General features: G+C 38.1%; 1 protein-coding gene across 3 annotated transcripts in view; it reads left to right on the top strand.

The window, feature by feature from the left end:
• Positions 1-9,495: 9,495 nt before the first annotated feature.
• Positions 9,496-26,985, top strand: part of LOC122992567 (secretin receptor) — a 39,487-nt gene continuing 21,997 nt past the window's right edge. Inside the window, exons 1-2 of one of the 3 annotated variants that reach the window (XM_044366410.1) lie at positions 9,496-9,609; positions 22,759-22,870. In XM_044366410.1, coding sequence (XP_044222345.1) covers positions 9,550-9,609; positions 22,759-22,870 — 172 coding nt within the window. In that variant the 5' untranslated portion in view covers positions 9,496-9,549. Of the gene's footprint in view, positions 9,610-22,159; positions 22,607-22,758; positions 22,871-26,985 lie in introns of those variants that run through there. The other 2 variants (XM_044366409.1, XM_044366408.1) reach the window with 2 other exon arrangements.

The following is a 26,985-nucleotide window of genomic DNA, read 5'->3' as shown; positions in this document are numbered from 1 at the left end:
CACAGATTTGGACAGGAGTCTGACCATTCAGGCTTCAAAAACAAGAAGTAAAATCTTAAAATCAATTCTAAAACTCACAGGTAACCAGTGAAGGGCAGCAAGGATTGGTGTGATGTGGTCGCTTATCTTAGTGCGTGTTAAAAGCCTGGCAGCAGTGCTCTCTACCAACTGCAGTCTTTGGATATTATGCCTGCTGATACCAGAATAAAGTGCATTCCATTAATCAAGTCTGGAAGAGATACAAGCATGGATGACCTTTTCTAAGTCTGCAGATGAAAGGAATGACCAGATTTTGGTTAGCTATCTCAATTGGGCAAAGCAGGATTGGAGCACTTTGGTCAACTGAGCATCAAAAGACAAATCAGAGTCAAAATAACCCCCAGGTTGCGGGCCTCTTTTCAAACATTATTAGATAAGGCACCCAGACTAGAGGACAGATTGTCAATGCTGCTAGTGCTGGGTCCAGAGGGGGTAATTATTATGACTTCTGTTTTGGAGTCATTCAACTGTAGGAAGTTCATGGACAGGCAGTTTTTAATTTCAGTGAGGCAAGACATAATACACGAAACATCAGGGGTAGCAGGCTTTTATGGGACATGCAATTGAATGTCATCCACTTAGCAATGGAAATCGATGCTATGTGTCAGTATTTGTATTTAGGGACCAAGCCCAAAAGACAGAGTACCCTATTGTCTTTTGTGTGTTTGTTTGTTTCTTTCTTTCTTTATTATTACGCCACGTAAACCCTAAATTTGACCCCCTAAACATGCTCAAAAACTCACCAAATTTGGCACGCACATCAGGTCTGGTGAAGTGTTTGATCAAATGTAAAAATTAACCCCCAAAGTGCCATAATGCGCTCTCTAGTGCCACCTATGTAACTAAAATGGCCGCCACGGCCCGTAGGAATGTCCTAGAGAGGTATATGAACAGGCATATGAACTGCGGATTAATTGTAAAATTTAATGTCTCATTTAAGACAAAGTAAACAAACTGCTGTAAGTATAAGTCATGGGCAGACAGCGTGTCGCTAACAGGGATTTTTAAGGGTAACGATCAAACCAGCATCTAACGGGTCCAAAGTGACATCTGTAGGTATGCTTACATGCTGTTTGATGTGCTGCAGCTGAGCAGCTAATTAGCATGTAGCTGCTAACTGACGTTAGCGGTGAATGTTTGTTTGGTGGCTCGTTCAACAAGCTGCAGGACAAGATGGGTGTTCATGTTTCTAAGTTATCATCAAGTTTTGATGATGTGGACAGAGGCTGTTTCATTCACTACCGTGTTTAAAAGAGGAAGGTATCATGCCTCATATTACAATAATTGAGCATTGAATATTTTATATATTTTATTTTATTTTATTTAAACATTGGACATCTTAAATGTTGCTTGTCTTGAATGTTTTTCTTTTTCTTTTTTTCAAGACCATGGGCAGAAGATCATTGCTGTTTCGTGCTGTAAGTGTGTTACAGAATAAATAGAAAACAAAGTTTTATTTGTCTCCCCCTTTTTTTTGCTGATCCTAAAAATGATGCGATCTGTGACTCAAATCCATGATACGATCAGAACTGTGAGTTTTGTGATTCATTGCACCCCTAGTGTTAACATGTCAGCTTTGTAGACTATATTTTGTATGTCGTGCACATAGATAAGAGTGTGTAAGTCATGTATTTGATACATGCATTAATACTTTCTGATGTGAACCTACACTTTTAGATCTGTGAATGTTTTTAGTGTTCAGTCTTTCTGGTATTCAGCACTGATCTGTTCCTGTATCACATTATAAGCTTTGTGGTACTTTATATATTTCTGTATACTAAGAAAATACATAGGAAACACGTGTAAATCATGTGATATCTTGTCTGTTTTTGATGAGAACATAAATCTGTTGTCACAATAGAACAATACTATAAATTTGAATTTCACTTTGTTGGTAAAATCACACATCTGAACCAGTCCATGGCTAAAATGAGCTCTTCTTTGTTTAGAAACAATATGTATATGCTAAATGTCTTTAAAGAAGCAGCCTTTACACCACTCAGGGGTTTTTCTTTTTAAAAGCAAATTGTTTTATTGGCATATAAAATTGCCCCCCACCCCTCCGATTTCATCAGATGGGGGACAATGATATAGTTTGATGAGGTATGTTGGTTTTCCTCCTGTCCTCCTCAGTTTTTTGAGTCACCAGCCGCTACTGGTGTGGGGGTTGAATGCAGCTCATTGTTGTAGGATACAGCAGAAAGGCCTATATACATACAGTACATTATATACAAACTTTGTATGAAGTTTGATGTTATTATCATTTATTTTACAATAATTATAGGTCTTATATTTATAATTCAGTAGTGGGGATGACCTGTGAGGGGAAGGGAAAAAATGGAGTGAGGGTGACAGTTTAGTTATAAAGTGCTGTAGAAAAATACCATCAAAACTAAAATTTGTAGCTCTGTACTGCAGTTTTTCCTTTATTAGGGCCCGAGCACCTAGCGGTTCGCTCACACTCTCCATTCAAATATATGAGTATTTTTCTGTGTCCAGCTGCAGTTATTCATCGGTGAGCACTACGCAGATCCCGGAATTGACTCAACCCAGCAGATTCTACGCACCCTGGAGCCCTGCGGAAGTGCCGTTCTACCAGCAAGATGGTGCAGGCGGCAGAGGGAGAGGAAACAGAAACAGGGAGTGTGGGCCAGGCTATGGGCTACACCAAAGGCTAACCTGTACAGACCAGCACTACCAAGCCTGTTTCTTGCGAACTCCAAGTCTCTCACCAACAACATGGATGAGATCAGAGTAAGAACCATGCCTCACTGTGAGACTATTATCACATACTGTGTCTGGAATCGCATACTTACACTTAACATTTTGAGTGCATAAGTGCGTTCACACTGAGAAGTATGGAAAAATGCAGCGTACTGTGAAAACCCGGATGGTGCACTCAAAATGGTCAAAAAGTTGAGTGTGAAACGATGGACACTTCTCACCCTCAATGGTCGCCATCTTGGCTACGTAGCGGAAGGGGGGGACCACTTTTCAAACTGGAAATGGCGACCGAGGATGTTTTAACTACGGTGAACATCGCTGCATTATACAAATGTAAGTTATACATGTGTTTTTTAGCACTAAGCACCACTATACTGTTGTCAGATATAAGCCACCAGTATGTTTATTGGGTTAATTTAGTAGTCTGTAATGATTTGGTAGCACGAATGACGACATGAATGCTAATGCTAGCTAATGCTAATTTGCGATCATCATTTCTGGTAAGTCCGGTAAGTAACGGCCATGTTTGATTTGAGACAACACTACCGTGTCGAAATTTGTGCATTACACAAGTACATAGTGTACACAGTGTACTACATGGAAGTGTACTAACGTAAGTATGTGATTTGAGATACGGCTAAAGAGACCTGGCTGAACCAAAACACACCAGATGCTGCTATTGAGCTGGCTGGCTACTCTGAGTACAGGGCAGACCGGGCGAAGGACTCAGGGAAGAGCAGGGGAGGAGTACCACGTATCTATGTAAACAACAAATGGTGGACCGAGGAGCAGTGAAAAAGAACTGTGAGCACACACACACACATTAAGGACTGTGACAGACACACACACACACACACAGCCAAAGGCTAACAAACCTTCACTAAAGTCACTTTTGCACTGCTGCTAGATCCTGGTGCTGCTTTTACTTATTTATTTGTTGTCATTTTTTTCATCCAGTTGTTTTGCTTTTATCTTCTGTTGTTAAGTTAATTGTCTTGCTTTTTCTTGCCAAACAGAGTTTCGATGTACTTGTGTATAATGACAAATAAAGATCATTCTTTCATTCATTTATGTTGAAGGTGGGCAGGAGTCAACATCAAGTTCACGTCAAGTGCTGCCGAATCTCTACTATTGTTACTACTGTTGTAAAAGTAATTAAGAAAATCCTTGCATCTCTCTGGGGAAGATTAAAGTGGCTGGCTAATCAGGGGATTAATAACATAATTTACAGTTTTAAAAAGGATTTTGGGATTATGACCCTGCTTCATGATCAGTTCTGAAAAATAAGTGTTCCTTGCTTCTTTGATTTTCCATTGATAGGTGAATATTAAATCTTTTAAGGAAGCATAGGAGACGCTGAGCCCCTCCTTCTTCCATTTTAATTCTGTGTTCTGGCATTGTCTCTTTAAAATGCTTACTTCTTCATTTAACCATGGCAGAGAAGAAGGTTTCTGCTTTTTATATTTAACCGAACCTATAGAATCTAAAATATTTGAGCAAGACCTGTTAAAAACGCTAACAAGCTCCTCTACGGTGGGGGCATGTTTTTCACTGGTAGGCCTATTAAAAGATTACTTTGAGGCAGTGAGGGCTTGGCAGAGGTGAGGAACAGGAAGTGTACTTAAGGGGCTGGAGTGAATCAGTGTGGTGGGTTTGGGGTCAGGGAACAGCACTGCATTGTGATTAGAGACAGCAAAATCAATAAAGTTCATATCTACACAGAAACCATAAAAGAGCACAAGGTCAAGTGTGTCCCTTTGTCATGGTTGGGGTGCTTCACATATTGGGTCAAATTAAAAGAATCTAAAAGTCTGATAAAATCAGATGTAAATGAAGAAGAAGGGCAACAAACATGGATATTAAAATCACAGAGAATAAGAACTCTGTCATATTTGATCATAATGACTGATAAAAGATCTAAAAATTCCTGAATAAGACTAGAAGTAAGTTTAGGGGGTCTGTAAATTAAAACACATAACATGGGTAATTTATTCTTTAACAAAAAACTAAGACTCTCAAATGTGGAGAAACAGCCAAGGGGGACTGAAGAACAACTAACATCATGTTTATGTATTATTGAAAGGCCAACCCATTCAGCCTGTCATTCGTGGCTGTTGGAAAAATAAATATTCTGGGGGTGATGACTCAGAGAGAGGGGCACATTCATCAGGATTTATCCAGGACTCAGTGATGATAAAAAAAAAAGTCAGTATTATTGGTGATGATAAAATCCTGGCAGATAAAAGACTTATTGGCACGGGATCTTAGATTGAGTAAACAGAGCTGAGCTGATTCAACAGCAGGAATTGAGGAGGTGGTTTTAACTGTGATGAGATTGTTCCTGTGTGGACTGTGAATAGATTTTGGTATTGCATACTGCCTTTCAGTGATCCTAACAGAAATGAATGAATTAGTAAGGGAGACAAAACCAGCAGCAGCAGGACCCGCATTGTCAGGGACAAAGCTATGAAATACAGAGCCGGGATGCTGGGCAGGGTCTTGCTGGGGAAACCACCAGTTAAGGCTAAAGCAATGAACAGCTAAAACATTCAGAGATCTCGGTCAAAGTGGGAGTGGGACCAGACAGGACACACCCCACACTCAGGCTTTCAACTGTGGAGACTAGAGACTCAAGTTCATAATGCAGCTTAATAGATTGCCTGGACATGACGTCATTCGTGCCTGTGTGCAATATCACAATGTGGACAGAGGGATGCATGTCGAGGAGAGCTGGAATTAGTTCAGTAACATCAGCTGCCCTGCCTCCTGAGAGACAGTATGTAATAACACCAGGAAGCCTCACAAATCTAATGATAGAGTCTCCAACAACTATTAAGTTAAATGAAGTAATGTTATAATAGAGTTAAATAAATTACTGTTATAATAGAGTTAAATGAAGTGTTATAATAAAGTTAAATACAGTACTATTATAACAGAGTTAAAGGGAGAGCCAGGGGAATGAACCACCAACCCTGTGGTTGGTGGACGGCCTGCTCTACCAACTGAGCCACAGCTGCTTTATTAGGGAGGGATCTTACACTGAAGAACAGAAAAAAGCTATTTTTATAGAATATAATATGTATGATAAAGTATATTTAAAAAAAATAGTTTTGTGGCAGTTCTACCAACTATTTTAATTGGATTTTGTATTCACGCGACATCTGAATCAAACATTATGTGACTCCATGACGTGTGACCTACATAGAGGGATTAAATGTGACAGGTAAAAAAAAAACAGCTGTGTAACATTGTTTTTTCAACATGGGAATCTGCCCGATGATATTAGCTGCAATATGCAAAGCAGCAAGAAACCTGCTAAGAATGTACCAGAGCCACAATCAAACAGGCTCCTTCATGAGTGTGTTGGGGCAGAAGGCTGACAGGGTGCAATCATCCAGATATGTTCTGAACGCACCGTCTTTATGTGTGTAATAACTGCTATAGGCAAGACAGTGTAAATGTCACACCCTACATTTACCCATTGTTAAGAAAAGGGCATGTTAGGCCTGTTCTACTTTTACCGATACTCCCTACTAGTCTGGTAACAACAAAACAACAGGAGTAGAACTTCTTTATACTCTTAATATGACAAAAAATAAATAAGCAGCAACAGCAAAAAACATTATGAACCCAAAAATATTTCCCTAGAAACAAATGTTAAATGTCAATAAAACAAATAATATTCCTGACATCAAATCAGTGACTGAAGTTTAAAAAGAATGGAAAACAAACAATTACGCTACATACACTCAGCCTACTGTGTAAGAGAGAGAGAGAGAGAGAGAGAGAAATATCTTTCCTTATGTACAATTTATGACATTAAATAAATTAATATATTACAGTGGAGGTGTTGCTTTCTTGTGTTTGTGATTGTAATTGCCAGCCAATATAGGCCACAATACTGAATCTATTTAGGATTTCTACATAAAAGATATTGCTTAATGTAGTTTATTAGCTATTCAGAATACCAAAGACAGTTCTTACATATTAGGTTTGGGCAAAATTGAAAAAATAAAATCATTGTCTGCAATATAAATGCACAATTATGAGGCTGATGGCTCATTTATTCAGGGTTTAAATTTATTAATATTTATCATACTGCGCGTCCGAACTGCACCAAATTCGACACGGCACTCCCTTTTTTTCCCCAGCAATGCACCCACCAAGCACAGAGTCAATCTGATGAACAGTTCAAGAGATAAAGGACACACAGACAGAGATTCCTTGCTTTATATAGAGAGATATTAAATCATTCAGTAAAATTTCTGGTCACACAACAGACTGGGCTAAAAGTGAACTTATGTTTACTGGAGAAAATGCAATTTTACAGGATTGCCCCATTAAGGTTTTTTTTCAGGACTATATCACATATTACGACTTAAAATCTAAAAAAAAAATCCTAAACCTTTGAGAAGGTATTGAAAAACTAAAATGCAGCCAATATTGATCTCAGATGACTTTTTTAAGAAGCTAGAGTCAGTCATTTTAGAATTTATTTGGGGTCATAAAAGACACAGATTATCAAAGAAACATCTATAAAGGCCCACTCTGGTTGGAGGTCTGGGTCTTCCATTATTTAGAGATTACTATTGGGCAGCTAATGCTAGCGCACTGGCATACTAGTAATGGGGTTTCCCAGACCATGAATCATTCAGTTTGTGACTGAAATTAGAGCTTATGTCCTTAATGAAACCATATGCCTCACTGTCCTACTTTTTTACAAATTCCTGCATCTGCTATTGAAGCAGTAAGTCACAGTTTTGTTGTCAGAAATTCACTGAAGGTTCTTACTCAAATTAAACATATCTACAAAGTCCCTAGTATTTCAATATATATACACCATTTTGCCAGGACTACACCTTTACTCCAGCATTGCTGGATAACAGATTTGCTACATGGTGTGTAAAAGGGCTCAAGTGCATAAAGGACTTCTATTTAGACAACAAGTTTGCATCTTTTGGTCAGTTAAGCGTAGAGGTAGAGTCAGTTATTCTGGAGAAAGATTGCTGATATTTGAACTAAACACCCAATCACAGAATCCAGAGCGATGCGTCAGCTGTAGAGTCACTTCTGTTCCTCTCACATGTTAAAAATGTTAAACCACATATACAGCAGGGATATCTGTGTGATTTAAACAGCTGCCTGCTCAGATTACGCTTCACTAAATGCAACAGAAACAGACTCAGAGTGTAAAAAGCGCCTCGGATTCAGTGTGGATTGATACGTTTAATAAAATGGAAGCATATCTGTTCCGTGAGAAAACACTTCCTATGTGAATTGGCCAGGGAAATTGAATTGTGTGAATTGTGAGGGAAAACGTCCCCATTTTGAGTCCACTTTTGAGAGACATTCTCCTTTGGAATTGCTTTCTCTTTCGCCAGAGAGAAAGAAGCTTATTATTAAAATTGTGAATCATTTTTTTCTAAGGATTCTGTATCTGTCAACTATATCAAGAGATAGAGGGCAATCAATGCTTTGTTACCTGATAAAATATGAAGGACTGTACTTTCACACATTCATAGTTGTTCAATAAACAGCAGACACAGAGTAATTCAGTTCAAAGTGATTCACCGTTTTCATTATTCTAAGGTCATGTTACATATATTTTACCCCTCTGTGTCTCCAATCTGTGATAAATGTAAATCAAATGATGGTACACTGTTGTATTTATTTTGGGACTGTCCACTAATTCATCCATTCTGGTCAGTTTTTTTCTTTTCTTTTTTTTCTGGGGTTCAATTCAATTCAGTTTTATTTATGTAGCACCAAATAACAACAAAAGTTATCTCAGGGCACTTTTCACATAAAGCAGGTCTAGAACATACTGCGACCGTATGCAAGGAAAAACTCCCCTTTACCATAGGACTCTCTCTCCTGATTCAGCCTAAAAACACATTTTTGGATGTGCTGTTGATGTACACTATTCTCCCACAATATAATGCACAAACAAATGAAAAACCAAAAAACAGGAAACAACTGGCTGCAAAACAGTATATGATAAAGATTAAAATTCTGTACTGATGTTGTCTTAAGTGACCCTGCTATTGTCCCTATTTTTCATCCTATTTTTCATCCTGATCTTTGTCTCACACAGGCCTCATTTACACCTGGTATGAAATGTGATCAGATCTCAATATGCAAAATAAGCTGGCAGAGCTGGCTGACTTGTCAACAAACATGACATGTCCAAGGTCAAGTAAACTTCTGCCACAAGCTGATGATATTCTTTTTTTTTTTGCGAGGGAACACTTCCAGCTGCTGCTGCAACTTGTAGTGTTTGAGAGGCTTTCTGGTGCTTTCAGAAGGAGGCGGAGCTAGATGACCTTTCAATTTATGAATGTACAGATTATGTGAGCCTGACCACCTCCAACTGGGGTCTGACTAATCTGATTGGATTCAGATCACAATGTGTTCTGAGTGCATTTACACCTTGTGTTGTCATGTGTTTTATCCAGGTAACGTATCGAAAGTTACGATATTTTAACCCTAGTTAGCCCTCCACTGGACTCTATGGGTAATACTCTCCTCCAATCACACTGAACCTTGCATAAACGTAGCTGGCCAATCAGGAGTTGCCTACCTGAATACGTGAGGAGCCCACTGTATAAAAGGCAGCATAACCACTTTCCAACCTCCCACAACCTCTTCAGCAAGCGATGTAGCCCGTAGGTGGAGGACGCCGCCTGTGCTATTAGAACTAGGGTTAGATATTGTAACCTTCATTCTATCTCACACAGGCTCCACCCTCCACTGGACTATGTGGTTACAGTGGGTGGAGACCGATGGATGAACGCCCGGCCACAATACAATGTCCAACCCAGCCCCACTGGTCCTGACCGGCTAGAGGTTAGTCGCTGCAGCCCACCTACTTCTCATAGCCTAGGCCGCCATAGCAGAGAGGTAGGGGTCCCAAGTCAACCCAGATATTATCCCAGGTCATCAAGGAGCATGGAAAAAAATGCAGGTGTATCATGCCTAGAGGGGGGTCAGGTGAAACAAAGCTGACAGACACACACACACACACACACCTTTTTCACCGGGCTTGGGTCAATCCAGTGAGCACAGGCTGTGAAAAGGGGCTCAACATGTCCAAGAGATAGAACTGGTTCAACATTCAGGGTGTGGACCATGATGCTGCCATGCATATGTTCTCCACACTCATCCCACTAAACAAGGCCGCTGACACTGCCAGACTGCATGTGAAGTGTACGTGGACCACAGTGGGAGGGTCTCTTTCTGCCTCCCTATATCTTACGACATCAGGGAGAACCACAGGGTACACTGTTGTGCTGGCTGGCGGACAGATCCACTTTCGCCTTCCAGAACTGGTTTCACAAAGGTATTTCAGACTGGTCTGTAGTGTTAGGCCAGTCTTAATTTTGCTCACAGATTAGTCTAATGCAAATTAGACTGTTTCATGAAAATAAAAACTGACTAATTTTAAGCCAAAAAAATTAAACACCTTACCCCCAGGCTAACTCGGGCCTAAGACCAATGTTACTATGGTAACAATCAGTGACACCACCTGACCAGTAGCACCCAACAAAAAAAGAGGAAAACATTTCTTTCTTTGCGTCTTGTACCATGTTTTTATATCTTTTTTGAACATCATTGATGCTCCTCTCAACTGTGGGATTAACACTGTTCACTGTCACTGTGATTTTTGTCCATATCAGATTTTTTTTAATTGTTACACTCTTCACTAAATTTTCCAAGTAAAATCTCCTTGTAAGTGTTGAATTCCTCCAAAAGACATATATTTTCTGCTGGGTTAAACGGAGCTGAGCGGTTGGATGCAGTCTAAGGTCTAGGTCGGCCATTTTTTTTGTTTTGAAAAAGGTCTTAATTTACCCAGAATTCACTGTATCGTAGTCCTACCTAAGATAGTCAAGAACTAAACTGCTTTGTGCAACGGATGAAGACATCTATCTGAAGTCTGGCTATCTGTTATATCTAAGCCATAGTCAAAGTCTATCTTTGTGAAACCGGCCCCAGATCTGCTTCACCACCTCGGGTTCAAGCCTCCACTTGTCTGGCAGGGGGCCACCCCTCGACATGGAAATAATTCCTGAATATTATAAGTAAGGCTACAGTTTAAAATGAGTGTGTAAATCATTATAAATGCCTCTGTAAGGGGAGTTTGTTGGATGATTAACATAAGTTTAATGTAATGTCAGACTGTTTCTGCTGCAGCAGAGAGGAGAGGTAATGCCTGATGAGGTCTATCTGAATCCATGTAGGAATGAAAGTAACTGAGTTAAGCCCAAAAATAGCTGCTAACACACTAGTCTCGCTTCATGGTAGAGGCCCCTGCTGAGGGCTTTCACACACACACACACACACACACACACACACACACACACACACACACACAGACGAGATCTCATAAAATAAAGATCTCATTATTGATCCTTTCACATGTTCCCACTGTGGCCTCAGCTGAAGACAGAATGAGAGATGATCACAGTCACTGTCAAGAGTTGCTGAGACTAATAAACCAGGATAAAGTTTCTGTCATGTGGCTGGTTCATTGTGCTACATGACACTTCTGTAAATGGACTGTGTGTGTTTACATGTGACCATGTGTTTGATTACATGCTGCCACGTTGGTCAGGCCCCACATTCACCACATTTCTGATAATTACACTCAGACTGCTCTTAAAAGCAAACTGAGTAAAAAGGTTCACTGACAACAAAGAATAAGACACTTTCATCAGTGACAGCTTACATACATATAGCTGAAATACAGCATTTAATAAAGTTCAAAGATAAGCCAGATCAGTGTTTTGAAGGCGATACGTCAGTCAAGCAACAGTCTGGACCACGGACAGCTTCAGGAGGAGGGAAGGAGAGAGAGAGAGACTTATTTAGGCTATTGCTGTCTATGATATTTACAAAGAAACATTTGAAAAATTAACTCATCACTTAGTGAGAAATTTTTATTGTCATAGCCAGTAAAAATTTTAGGAGGGTGTTTTTTTACATGTATTATTGTCTGAAATCTTATTTTTGTAAAAGAGAAATCTGCTTCATGACGGTACGTGATCGTGATCAGCAGCTAAGTCTGACAGACGGAGGGGACACTCAGATTTAATGCAGAAATGATGAGAGGCTGCTGAACTGAATGCACGGTTAGGATGTGCCCTCCAGCAGCAACACTGCACCGACCGCATGCTGAGAATTGTTGATCTGACATGAATCTGTGCACAATAATTACACAGAGAACAGAAGCACATGATACATAAACACACCCTGAACATGTCCATCAAGCAGGTTAAGTTGCACCATGTTTCGCACGCACATTTAAAATGATGAGACATCAGATTTGAAATAGATTTGTTTTGTTTTTTGTCTTTTTGAAGCCACAACTAGGGGCCATCAGTGGCATTGCACTGTAAGGTACTGCTTTGTCTTCAGCCTCAAAGCGCAGTAGTTGCCACTGAGGTGGAACATCCTTACAGAAGTGTGTTGGAGATAACAGCTCACAACTACAAAAGGGCTTGGGTCAGCACATAAATAGAGCAACAACTGTTCAGCCAATCATCACAAGACTGGCAGGATATATCCATATAAGTACCTGAAACATACCCTAAAAGTTTAATTCAAATTGACCACTAGGAGGCACTGCAAATGAAAAAAATGGGCACTGCATAAATCAAATCAGACAACAAATCAGAAATTGTTTGTCCAATCATTACAAAACTCGCAGGATATGTTTCATAACAATGTTGAACCACGTATGTAAAACTATTTTGAAATCGCTCAGTAAGGGGGGACGCCATAATCTATGACAGTTTGTCCTAACACTCTGTGTTGGCTTGAACCCCTGGAATCGCCACTTGCGGCTATATTTTATTTTTTGTTGTATTAAGAGTATGAAGAAATTCTACCCCTGTTCTTTTTTGTTGTTGCTGTTTTTAATGTTGATATTTGTGTTGGTTTCTTTACAGCTATAAAAAGTACAAGACTCGTAGGGATTATGAGTAAGAGTAGAAGTATTAGAATGACACATAATCAATCAATCAATCAATCAATCTTTATTTATATAGCGCCATATCACAACAGAAGTCATCTCAAGGCACTTTTCACATAGAGCAGGTCAAGACCATACTCTTTAATTTACAGAGACCCAACAGTTCCCCCATGAGCAAGCACTTGGTACACATGTTTGATTTAGACTGACAGGTCGCCATGCAGTCGCCATGCAGTAATACAAAAATAATTTGACTTGTTCTCCAGACTCGTTTGGTTGGTTCACTTCTGAGAGTCTTAGTTTTAAAGAACAAATGGCCTATTTTATGTGTTTTAATATACAGAGCATCCAAACATAAATCTTGTTTTATCCAGGTATCTTCAGACCTATTTTCAGACATTATGTGCAGATATGAGTTTTCGTTCTTGGTGATTTTTATATCCTCTCTCTTTCTTCTTTCCTTTTTTTCACTTCTGATTTTATCAAAATGTGAGATTCCTCTGATCTGTGGTGGCTTTACAATGTGGTCACTTGTCATGTTCGAAGAGAAGCGACCACATCACACCACACCAGTCCTCGCTGACCTTCACTGGTTTAATGTGACTTTTGGAATTTAAGATATGATTAGATTTTCAGCCACGCCTTGTTTGCTGTGGCTCTGGTACATTCTTAGCAAGTTTCTTGCTGATTTGCATATGGCCCCATTCCTCTGTTGACAAAAAAAAAAAAAAAACTATTATGCAAGTAGTTTTTTACCTGTCACATTTAATCCCTACATGCAGGTAACACACTGTAGAATCACATAATGTTTGACCTCACACCCTATGTGCTGTAGGGTGTGAGGTCGGGACTAGCGTAGCGTAGCGTCCAGGTTACATCGCTGTCTGGATGTATAAAGAGCTGCAGGTCTGTGTGTCTGTTGACCGAGGGTGGGGCTGAGCTACACAAAGGCGGCACCTTCCCTCACGGTTGTGAAGCGACCACATCACACCACTTCACTGGTTTAATGTGATGTTTGGAATTTAAGATATGATTTGATTTTCAGCTACAACCTGTTTGCCGTGCCTCTGGCACATTCTTAGCAGGTCACATCTTGGAATCACATAATGTTTGATTCAGATTGACAGGTCAGTAATACAGAAATAATTTGACTTGTTCTCCAGACTCGTTTGGTTGGTTCACTTCTGAGAGTCTTAGTTGCCCATTGTCTGTGTTTTAGTCTACAGAGCATCCAAACATAACTATTGTTTTATCCAGGTATCTTCAGACCTATTTTCAGTCATTATGTCCAGATATGAGTTTTTGTTCTTGGTGATTTTTATATCCATATATTTCAGCCACACTCTGTTTGCTGTGGCTCTGGCACATTCTTAGCAGGTTTCTTGCTGATTTGCATATTGTAGCTGGTGTCATTGGATTGACTCCCCCATTGATTCCCCTGTTGATTCCTTGACGACCACTGGGGGTCCCCAGACACCAGGTTGAGAACCGTTGGTCTACATGTCACTCACTGAGAGTGCTCTTAACACCTTTAACATTGTGTCCTGGTATGGGAACCTCTCAGCTAGAGTCAGTAACAAGCTGACCCAGGTAGTCAACCAGACCAGCAAAATCATTGGAAATAAACAATTGCAACTCCAGAGTCTATACAACCGGTCCATAACCAAAAAAGGCTACCCAGGTCTATATTGACCCCACTCACCCCTTCACTCATCATTCCAGCTGTTACCAGGGAGAGTGGGTACAATGAGTCATTTGTGTCCTCTGCTGGGTCCATTCTAAACACACTGACACATTACCCCCACCCCCCAAAGCCCATAAGCACTTCTGCTACTGAAAATGTATTTTATGTATTTCAGCTGCTCTTTACTGTCTGTGTTACACTGTGTTGCCAGTACGCCGAAGGCAAATTTCCATTTCATGTAATGTAAATACAATAAAGTTTTCTTGTCTCAGAAACAACTAATAACTAAAGTTATATTGTTATGAGCCTAAAATTTGTTATATACCTGTTTCTCACCAATAAAGAGTAGTTGTATCATGTCAGTGACCTTTCCATTTGACTCCTGGTGTCACAATTATAGGAAAAAGTGAGTTCATTTGTCTTTGTATGTTATCTTGTTCAGGAGTTGTGAAAATCTGTGTTTTTCGCCACTCGCATCAATTCAAGATTAGGATTCTAAACAGGTTTTTAAAAAATGCCACGCGGGTCCACTGGAACCTCCTTCTCCTGCTCAGCTATTGATACTTTTACTTAAGTAAAGTATCTGGATACTTCTTCCACCACTGATCCTGATGAATGTGTCCATCTCATTGAGCCTTGCTCTCCAGAATCTTACACAGAAATAATTTGACTTGTTCTACAGACTAGTTTGGTTAGTTCACTTCTGAGAGCCTTAATTGCCCATGTTATGTTTTAATCTACAGAGCATCCAAACATAAATCTTGTTTTATCCAGGTACCTTCAGACCTATTTTCAGTCATTACATCCAGGTATGAGTTTTCATTCTTGGTGATTTTTATATTCATATTTATTGTCCCTCTCGCTCTCTTCTTTTCTTTTTTCACTTCTGATTTTATCAAAATGTGAGATTCCTCTGATCTGTGGTGGCTTTACAATGCGACCACACCACACCAGTCCTCGCTGCCCTTCACTGGTTTAATGTGATGTTTGGAATTTAAGATATGATTTGATTTTCAGCTACAACCTGTTTGCTGTGTCTCTGGCACATTCTTAGCAGGTCTCTTGCTGATTTGCATATTGTAGCTGGAGTCATTGGATTGATTCCCCCATTGACAAACACAAAACTTTTACGCAAGTAGTTTTTCACCTGTCACATTTAATCCCTTCGTGCTGTTAACACATTGTTGAATCATATGATGTTTGATTTAGACTGACAGGTCGCCATGCAGTCGCCATGCAGTAATACAAAAATAATTTGACTTGTTCTCCAGACTCGTTTGGTTGGTTCACTTCTGAGAGTCTTAGTTTTAAAGAACAAATGGCCTATTTTATGTGTTTTAATATACAGAGCATCCAAACATAAATCTTGTTTTATCCAGGTATCTTCAGACCTATTTTCAGACATTATGTGCAGATATGAGTTTTCGTTCTTGGTGATTTTTATATCCTCTCTCTTTCTTCTTTCCTTTTTTTCACTTCTGATTTTATCAAAATGTGAGATTCCTCTGATCTGTGGTGGCTTTACAATGTGGTCACTTGTCATGTTCGAAGAGAAGCGACCACATCACACCACACCAGTCCTCGCTGACCTTCACTGGTTTAATGTGACTTTTGGAATTTAAGATATGATTAGATTTTCAGCCACGCCTTGTTTGCTGTGGCTCTGGTACATTCTTAGCAAGTTTCTTGCTGATTTGCATATGGCCCCATTCCTCTGTTGACAAAAAAAAAAAAAAAACTATTATGCAAGTAGTTTTTTACCTGTCACATTTAATCCCTACATGCAGGTAACACACTGTAGAATCACATAATGTTTGACCTCACACCCTACGTGCTGTAGGGTGTGAGGTCGGGACTAGCGTAGCGTAGCGTCCAGGTTACATCGCTGTCTGGATGTATAAAGAGCTGCAGGTCTGTGTGTCTGTTGACCGAGGGCGGGGCTGAGCTACACAAAGGCGGCACCTTCCCTCACGGTTGTGTGGAGGTGCAGACGTGTTTATGTAACATGGTCAAAACAAGCTTCAAAAGTACAAAAAAAACCAGTGATGTTAAATTACTTTTGAGTGCCTGCATATCAACATGGCTTAGGAAGGAATAAAATCTCCAAACTTACAAGTGGAATACAAGAAAATCAAAGCAGATCTGGGTAGTAATCATGAGCAGTGATAGCCACCATGGCAAAAACAGAACAAAGTGCACGTCACAGTACTGCACATACTGGTTTCTTTGTCATTCCTTCTACTTTTATCATGAAGCACTTTGTGACATCTGTTCTAGAAAGGCGTTCTGTAAATTCATATCTTATTTTACTGCAATATAAAAGATTTAAACTAAAAAATAGAACAGTTTGCCTTTGTATATATGCTGTAAAATCCACAAACAGATCATTAGAGAAGCTATAAGCCTCTGTATTGAAGTGTAGGTTTATAAAGGACAGTCAAAACTGGAAAATCCAGCTACCACTATTGATCCTTTGCTATGTGTTGGCCTGATCGCTCAGCATGACCTGCCTCACAAAACAGCCTCCAAATCCACTATGACATTTACAGAGACTGCCTCATCAATTATAACACGGCAATAAAAACTGCCACACAGTCATTTTGTCTGGCAGAGTGCTGTTCTCCACTGGCTCAGCAATCCATCATCTTCGACTCAACCGGACCTACTATAAAGTGCAACGTATTTGCAACATTTTTCAACAGTAAAATCACCACCGTCAGAAAAAACAAAAGTTCTTTGAGTTCTGGCAAAAAAAAGATGTGTTACCTACTCACAAGAATAGGACTTGTGATATGCTTCATTTTGCTCCTGTGGACTCCACAGCACTGGAGGATGCTGTGCTGAAAGCTCAAGTCCTCCACCTGCTGTCTGGACTTACTTCCTACAACGTTTTTAAAAACTGTTTTTAACTGTTTAAATACAGAGATACTACAAATTGCCAACTGCTCCCTCTAGTCCAGTATTCTCCCACATGCTCTTAAAACTGCTTTCATAAAACCATTGTTAAAAAAGAACAATCTAGATTCCTCAAACATGAGTAACTACAGACCGATCTTAAATCTCCCGTTTCTCAGTATGAGTAAGTAAGAATAATCAACTGATTAGCTACCTAAAGACAAATGACCTGTTTGATGTTTTTCAGTATGGTTTTAGATCCCACCTCAGCACAGAAACTGCCCTCGTTAAAGTTGTAAATGATTTCCACATAAACACGGACTCTGGACTCTCAATCCTCGTACTCTTAGATCTCAGTCAACACCGTCAATCATGGGATTCTGCTTGACAGACTACATTATTGGGTGGGATTGTCCGGTCCTGTTCTAAATTGGTTCAGAACCTACCTACTAGACAGGAATTTCTTTGTCTCCATCGAAAACATTGCATCTGATGAAGTCACCGTGACCTGTAGGGTTCCACAAGGCTCAATCCTCAGTCCACTCCTGTTCAGCTTGGGCACATCATAAAGAACCAATACCATAATATTGTTTAAAACCATAAAACCATAACATATACAATACCATACTTACGCAGATGACACACAACTTTACATCTCTGTATCTCCTGATGATTTGAGCCCTGTAGAAACACTGATTAAATGCATCAAGGACATTAACACATGGATGAATCAAAATTTCCTGCAACTAAATAGTGACAAAACAGAAGTTATTATTATAGGTGCAAAAGCAAAGAGACAGGAAATTGCAGCCCACCTCAGTTCCTTTCCCCATGAGAACAAAGAACATGCCAGAAATCTTTGTATTATCATAGATGCTGACCTTAACTTTAACTATCATATCAATAATGTCACAAAAACAGTCTTCTATCACCTCAAAAATATCTCAGAAATCAGATGCTGAAAAACTAGTACATGTATTTGTCACAAGCAGACTCAACTATTGCAATGCTCTTTTTCTGGACTCCTCACGAAAAACTGTTCAGCACCTGCAGCTTATACAGAATGTTGCTGCATGTATTTCAACCAGGACTAAGAAAAGTGCACACATCACACCTGTTCTTGCACTGGCTTCCAGTAAATGCTAGAATTGATTTTAAAGTCCTCCTACTCGTCTACAAGGCACTGCATGGCCCTGCTCCAAATTATATTAAGAAATTGCTTGTGCCATATGAACCAACAAGAAGCCTCACATCATCAGCCAGTGGTCTCCTTGTTGTCCTCCTCTGTGTGCTCTAAAGCAGGAAAAGCTGCATTCAGCTGTTATGCTCTATACAGATGGAACGATCTTTCAAGTGATTTTAGAGATGCCCTGACGCTTAGTTCCTTTAATAGCAGACTTAAAACATTTCTGTTTACTGTTGTGTTTAACTAAGTTGAGCAACTGTCTGCTCCCATTTTAACTGAAATATTATGCACTTTAATTACCTATGCATCCATGTATGCAAACGTATGTTTGCTTGCTTTTATGTATGATGATATGTATGCGAGTATTTCATGTTTTTATAATTGTATTAATTAATTGTATTAATCAATTAAGTCACAAGTCAGTCACCATGAAAGAAGCATTTAAAACACGAGAGAAAAGGGTACAAGCCATGTCATGAGAGAACTGCACATGTTAGTTAGTCTCTACAACTAGGGATGGCTATGGTTAGGATTCATAAATACAACTATTTATGGTTCGGTTTATACCTTGTTTTTTGTTGTTGTTGTTTTTTTTTTGGGGGGGGGGCAATTTTGTATTTTATGCAGTATTAATGTGTGTGAATATGTTGTATGACTTCTGCCATTCTGCCACCAGGTTGTGCCTTTGAGTAAGGTGAGAGTTTTGAAGCACAAGTAGTAGAAGAAGAGGAACTTCCTCCAGTTGCAGTAGTTAGCACAAAGCTAGTGGGTTTAACAACAGCAAAAATATGCTGATGGACTATAAGCTACACATTCTGCTTTGTTGTGGTTGTAAAGTGTGCAGATAAAAGAAACTGCAACTTATACTGCAGCCTGAGTCTCTGTCTGCAACTCATGACTACTTTGGTATATTTACTCACCAAATGGAAAATCTACCCGCATTTGGCGCTTGCACAACAAAACATTGTAATCTATCTGATGATTACTTTTTTCTGCTGTGGATTGTGTAGACTAATACATCCATTCATTTAGAACACTGAAATTGTTCAAACATCAAGCATCATCAAGGAAAAATACCATCTTGTTTGCCTGATCTTGAAGGATTGCATTTGTCACACAGTTGATTAAAGAGAAAGAGACCATTCTGCTGTGGTTGAGTTACATTGACTTTGAGCTAGTGAGTGACTGCGAACAGAACAGTGAAGCTCTGTCATGAAAAGCTGTCAATTCATATGCTGTCTTGTCTGAATCAGAAACGGTCTGGTAATATTGAGCTTGAGAGAAAATGCTTTCAACAAGCTTTGAGCTCAATCCTGTCTTGCATTGTTTTCTAGGTCCTGCTAGACACTGTCTTCAAAGCCTGGGTTGCACACACTTCACTAGAAGCCATCCTTTCATGTCTCAAAACGTTAACTGTTAATGCTCAATATCTACAATAATGCAAATAGGCCAATCAGCTAAATAAAAACTGCCAGAGCAAGCTGTCCTTTAAATGTGATCAACAAAATCTTTAAACCATCTGTAAAACTGACTGGTATCCTGTGTTGGGATGCTTAATTTGGAGTGATGTAGTAGTCTCTACATTTGGAACCAGTTAAAACTCTGGTGCAGTATTTTGCACAAACTTTAGGCAAGAGAGTGATTTATACTTGCAGTATAATGTTTGAATTATGCAGAATATGCAGTTTAAAATAAAAAACAAACAACAAATATACACATTATATATAAAATAACGTGATTAAATCCCTATCATGTGTTGCACATGTCAATATGTATGATAACAAAAAACACTGTCTTGGCAGCATCTCACAAAAAATGAAGTCGTCAGCCCTCACAAATAAGTGTATATCACTTTTTCAATGATGCACAGCAGCAAAAAAGGGTTTCAGCCCTAAGCTTTCCTCAACATTAGGATGGAACAATATATATCTAAAAAAAACACAGCAGTGGAGTGGACAAAAGAGTCATTAAGTTTCATTCAGTGTATTCTGCTCATTCATCATTCATCACAGTTGGATCACTCATTCAGTATACAGCAGGTTTAAATGTTTAGTGTGTTCATAATGGAAAAGGGATAAAATTGACTTTTGATTTATTTTTGTGTGTTTTATTGATGGATAATATTCTCCCACAATGCAATGCACAAAACAAAATTGAGGGAGCTACAAAAAATATCCCTCTGAAGAAGAGTGTCAGATGGATATGTTGGATAGTTGCTTGTAATTACTTTCAGATAATGTTTATATAAGGTAATGATTATTACAATTATGTTTTGTAGGACATTTTTGCATGATCCTATTTTTTTGCACAGTATCAAACCAATATTTTTACCAGGAATTTACTGTAAATAGATGAGATAATCACATACAATTAAAGCCTAAAGCTCTCAAGATACCATTAATGGCTGTCAAAGGAGGATAATTTGAATATAATTTTACATAATTTTTTGTGTTTTACATCCAGAAATTTGTGTTTTGATTGGGCAGTCTTAAGGATAAATTGGAGAATTCTATGAATTTACAAAACAATACTGTATAAAACAAGCCATTATTTAAATTAGGTAATTTTAAGGTATTTCTGCAATGTTTTTCATTTTTTTGTGCACATTTATACATTTATTTAGCATTCTAGCAATATTTAATAATTTTTTTTGTTTTTATTTTACAACAGTTTTCTGTTTTTTCTGTGTAGAATAACTAAAGGTTTTCTTTTTACCAATATTTGACGGTGTTTTTTAACTTTTTAAACTTTTTTTTACTTTTTTTTTTACATTAAATTTAAAGTAAAAAAACAGAAAGTTGCCTTAATTTTACATTCAGTAATAGGATGTGTATTATTTGTATTTTTATATGTATAATATTCTATTATATTAATTTACAGATTACAGCCTTTATTTTATGGTGAATATTTTTAACAAAAATAATTTACTGTGTTTGTATGGCATTTACACTTAATGTAGAAAAAAAACTGTAAAATAATACAGTAAATTTCTGTGAAATAACTCCTTTTTTTACAGTGCAGGTCAGCATTTTATGTTTGTATTGTGTATTTTTATTGTGTATTGTGTTTATTAGCACTTTTTAATCACTGACTCAGGTGGTCACTTCATCTGCTATTATGCCTTTGTAAAGCACTTTGTGAGTAATATCTATGAAAAGCACAATACAAATAAATTTTACTTACTTACTTATTTACACTTTAAAGCACTATAATACCTTCCATGTCATGATGGATTAGACCTTCATGGGAGGAATGTCTGGGTCTGCCTCACCTTCAGGCAGTTCTGAGGATTGTTCTTATTCCTTAGCAACTCCTCTGGATTATATAATGTTTTCAATATAATGTTTTTTATATATAGCGATCTGCTACAACAGCCTTACAGTAAACACAGCTATGGAAGATGTGTTAAGAAGTCCGTGACTTAAGTAAAAGTATAAACACAACAACAGAAAAATACTCCTTTACAAATAAAAGTCATCTATTCAAAATGTGACGCCACTAAAAGTACAGAAATAATGCAAGTGTAGTGATTCGTTTTTTAAGTAGCCTACTGTAAAATATTCAGCATAGAAGCATATTACAGTAATGATATTAAAGTAAGATGTTAAATTTTTACCATTGATGGCATAATAATTGCCCCATAAAAGATCATTAATAGAAGATAATTAAATGGCAGCACATGGTTGTTGTGATTTTTGGACAGACGGCTGTTTGTGGAAAGACTTCAGTGGGAAATTTAATTTTTCCACATCATCATCATCATCATCATCATCATCATCATCATCATCGTGCTCACAGGAGAGAGGAAGCGCTGTCAGGCTGCAGCCTCGGAGCGACCCGCATAAACACAGCACCTCTCGGCCGTGGAAAGGACACCTCCGCTCCGCGCACGTCCACATGTTTGCGTAAACGCGCGCCTCGGATCCTCATCAGACTTTCTCCTCTCTGTGACTCAGATTCATTAACAAAACATCGCGCTCATTCAGTCAATTCCTTCGCTTTTATATTTTTTTTTACATTGTTTGGTGGGATTATCAATGCCAGCTCCATGTGGATACCAGGAGAATTAGCGATCATTGCAATTCTTCTCCAGTGCTGCCTCCATGTGAGCTCTGCTTAATAGCTAATTATCAGCAGTGTTATTTTAGTGATTCTGAAAAACTGTAGCAAGTGGATTTAAACCACAGAGGATAACATACTGTTTGTCTTTGACGCATCTGATGTCTGTCTGATGGAGCTCTTTCAACGTGTTTGCAGGCGGAAGCCATTCCACCTGAATGCGACCCAAACTACATTTTACTCCAAGATGAGGTGACCTGTTTGGAGCTGCTCGAAGCCAACAGGAGCTCCCTCAGCCCAGGAAAACAAGGCGAGTCCAACATAAAAGCCTCATGTCATGATAACAAATGGGTGAGAAAAAAAAGATGTTCAGAAAAGAGCTTTAAAGTTGCTTTTACACAGAAAATGTTGTTAAAAGCAGTAATATGGCTTCATGGCAAACACAGTGTGAACAAATAACATCAAGGCAAGCATGGAATTATCAAAGGTTTATCAGCATGTGAGGTGTAAAATGATTCTTACGTTTAAGCTCTAAGATTTCTGTCTCTGAGCAGCACTGAGAGACTGATGCATGCTTTTATAACCAGCAGGCTAGACTGCTGTAACACTCTCCTTTCTGGTCTGCTGAAGAATACAATTAATCAGCTACAATTAATGCAAAACTCTGCTGAGGAGAGCACACATTATGCCTGTTTGAACGTCTTTACAATGGTTACCTGTTAGTTTTTGTATTGATTTTAAAATTCTTTTTTTGAGTTTATGAGGCACTTCATGGCCTCGCACTAGACTACCTCTACAGAAATGCTTTTGGTTTATGATCCAGGAAGGCCCATCAGATCCTCCGGTTCTTCTCGTTTAGCTGCTTCTCAAAGCAGAACAAAAACCTTTTAGTATTGCTGCTTTCAGCCGTTGAGCTCGGTGCTGCTGGAGCAGCTGCAGAGGATCTGAGAGGAGCTGAAAATACTAAAAACCCATTTATTGAGTCTGGCTTTCATGTAGGGTATTATAATTTTATGGTTTTATTGTTTATATTTATGTTATTTATCATAATTTATTTTATTCTGTTTTGTTTTATCAACATGTTACTGTTGATCATTATGATTTGTTTCATTCTACTTTATTATTTATTAATATTTTACTAATTTATTAATCTATTTATTTTGTGTAGTATTTCACAATTTTTTGTGATTTTTATTGCTTGTTTTTTCTTTTATTGTTTATATTTTATTATCTTAACTAACCATCTTTTATTGTTGTCTTAATAGTCTTAATCTATTTTAACATCCTATGTCTTGTCAATTGCTTGTAAAGCACCAAGAATTGCATTTTATTTGTTTGAAAGGTGCTATATAAATGAAGTTTGATTGATTGATAATGTGGTAAAAAAAAAAAAAAAAAAAAAAAACTATGACAAAGGTAAACTATTTAAATTAAAAGAAGGGTGCCCTGTGACTGTTTGTTTGCTTACAGGACATTAGATGAAAACAATGAAATTAGCTTTATAACAAGAGAACCAGTTATTGCAACTTGACAGATCTACAGACGGGTTTTTCATTTACAATCAATCAAGGATATGTGCAGCAGGAAGTCAGAAAACAAGTAGCCACAATGTCCTGAAAGCTGATGTATGGACATTTTCAGCATTTTGAAATCAAGTAACTTGCCTGTTTAGAGGTGAATTTGTATGCAACACTCATCTTTCCAAAAACTCTTAGCATGAAAACAATAAAGTAACGTCAGCATAGAAACAATAAAATAACGTTAGCATGAAAACAATATAGTAACATTAGCATGAAAACAATATAGTAACATTAGCATAGAAACAATAAAGTAACATCAGCATGAAAACAATATAGTAACATTAGCATGAAAACAATAAAGTAACGTCAGCATAGAAACAATAAAGTAACGTTAGCATGAAAACAATATAGTAACATTAGCATGAAAACAATAAAGTAACGTCAGCATAGAAACAATAAAGTAACGTTAGCATGAAAACAATAAAGTAACGTCAGCATAGAAACAATAAAGTAACATTAGCATGAAAACAATAAAGTAACGTTAGCATGAAAACAATAAAGTAACGTTAGCATGAAAACAATAAAGTAACGTCAGCATAGAAACAATAAAGTAACGTTAGCATGAAAACAATAAAGTAACGTCAGCATAGAAACAATAAAGTAACGTTAGCATGAAAACAATAAAGTAACGTCAGCAAAAAACGCTCCCATGTTGGTAATGTTACTGTTAGTAGTTGTTGCAATTGCCTCAATACGTCAAAACGTCTCTCAGACATTTCTGAGTCGCACTTTGAATACAGAACAAAATCCAGATTCACTTTGCAAAACGTATTAAGTCTTTGTTTAACTGTTTATTTTAATCCCAATTCCAAGGGCAACTTTACACTTTTTAAGGTAATTTTGCATGTTAATTTATGACCCTGTCCTCCACTAGCTCCAATAGCTTCATTAGCTAGTTTATTAGCCTGCAGGAAACCTCACTGACAAAGATCCTCATGTGTGGCTGCGTCTGTCTGTTCAGGACAGGCTTGATAGAATATCGTCTATATTGCACTACTGTCATTTTCATCAGTCATGGTGACAACAGAGGAAACACCACACACCTTCTCCCATTATTGAAGCAGGTAATAGCATGATCTGCAATGTATTTGCAGCACAAAAAAAAAAAAGAAAAAAATTAGTGTTGCCATGGTTTCCACTCCCAGGTCAGCCGGAGATGAGAGAACTGAGGAGGAATTGCATTAACTGCTGTGCTGATTGGCGGATTGATGTCTTCAAAATGACATCACACATCTTTAGAGTTCAACAGGGCCGAAGGGCTTCACTCTATCTCCAGTAATGAATAACAGACACATTTCCTTCATGTTTGATGGTTTCAACAGCAAAACAAATCAGGGTGTTTTACTTTTAACATATCAAATCTACTCAAGCACAATCCAACAATTTAAATGTGTGACACTGAGTTTTATTTACACTGAATTTGTGAACATTATGTTTATGAATTAATTTATACTGAAATCATTTTTAGTATAAAATTCATTCAGTTTGAATGAATATATTTATGACTGATTGAAGGAACACAATTAAACATTTTCATGTCAGGACTTGAAGGCAAATTGTGATTTAAAATTCAAGGACAGGTTCATAATTTCTCAAATCTGTTTTAAACCAACAGTCAGGAGCCCTCATGAACATTAAAGCTGTTTTTTTTGCTGTAATCATTCCTCCTGTTCATACTGACCATTAGAAGATCCCTTCATAATGACCTTACAATGGAAGTGATGGAGGACAAAATCCACAGTCCTCCTTCTGTGCAAAAAATGTATTTAAAAGTTTATCTGAAGCTAATATGAAGCTTCAGCGTCCAAATGAGTCAAATCAAGTAGATATCTTTCAACGTTACAGTCTTTTTAGTGCCAAAGTTCCTCTTTTTGTTACTATACTTCCACCTGCAGCTCAACAGGGAAACACTGTCCAAGGAAACACAAAGAGGGAATTTGATGCTAAAAAGACTGTAAATGTGTCAGATATCCACTTGATATGACTAACTCAGACTGCTGAGGTTAATATAGGATCAAAGAGTAGGTATTAATAAACACAGTATATTTACTAGATGTATGTAAGTGATGGAGAGCAGTCATTATTTTAACACATCCCTGATTCTATTTCATGGGTACGATCAATGAATGTCTGTGTCACACATACTGTACATGCTCTACAGTATTGTACATTATTAATCAATATTATAGTAACTAACTGATGAAAAAAAAACACCACCATCTGTCTTTGGCTGCAGATTTGTTGTGAGGTGTGTTCATGTGTTTGATAATCACCACACTCTCCCTTCTATATTCACCTTCATCCAGCCCTTTTACACTTTGTGCATGAAACAAAATAGCAGGTGCACATGGAGACGCCTACACTGTCCGTGCACCAAAGACCTACCACGTCCACACTGGCTGCGCTTGTGCAGTTAAAATAGGGCCCCATATGTTTATATTGTGACCACCAGTTTTTATTAATTCAACTTCTGAGAAATGGCTCTAAATACTACAATACCCATGAACCTCAGCTGCCGTTGCTATGGCGAAAAAGCTGAAACTAATTTAATCTGCAGTTTTTTCAACGCTGCAGTTTTTAGCCTGCCGTTGGTGGCGCATGGTGTGACATAATTTGAAGCTTTGTGATTGGATGTCTCTTGCTGAAATGCACCTTGGGAGTTGTAGTTAACTTCTCTCCTTCACTTTTTATGTGTCACATCCTGCCAGGACATTCTGTTAATGTTTGGGCTCTTTGTGTTTTTGTTCTTTTGAATTCCTTGGTTGTTATTATCCATCAGATGCCCTCAGACTTTTTCTTTTGTCATTTGTGTTGCCTTTACTGGTCGGACTGTGCTTATTGTGTT

Source organism: Thunnus albacares, chromosome 11 (genome assembly GCF_914725855.1).
Source record: "Thunnus albacares chromosome 11, fThuAlb1.1, whole genome shotgun sequence".
In the NCBI taxonomy this organism is placed as follows: Eukaryota; Metazoa; Chordata; class Actinopteri; order Scombriformes; family Scombridae; genus Thunnus; species Thunnus albacares.
Note: the sequence above shows the minus strand (reverse complement) of the source record. Positions and strands in the feature narration are given on the sequence as shown.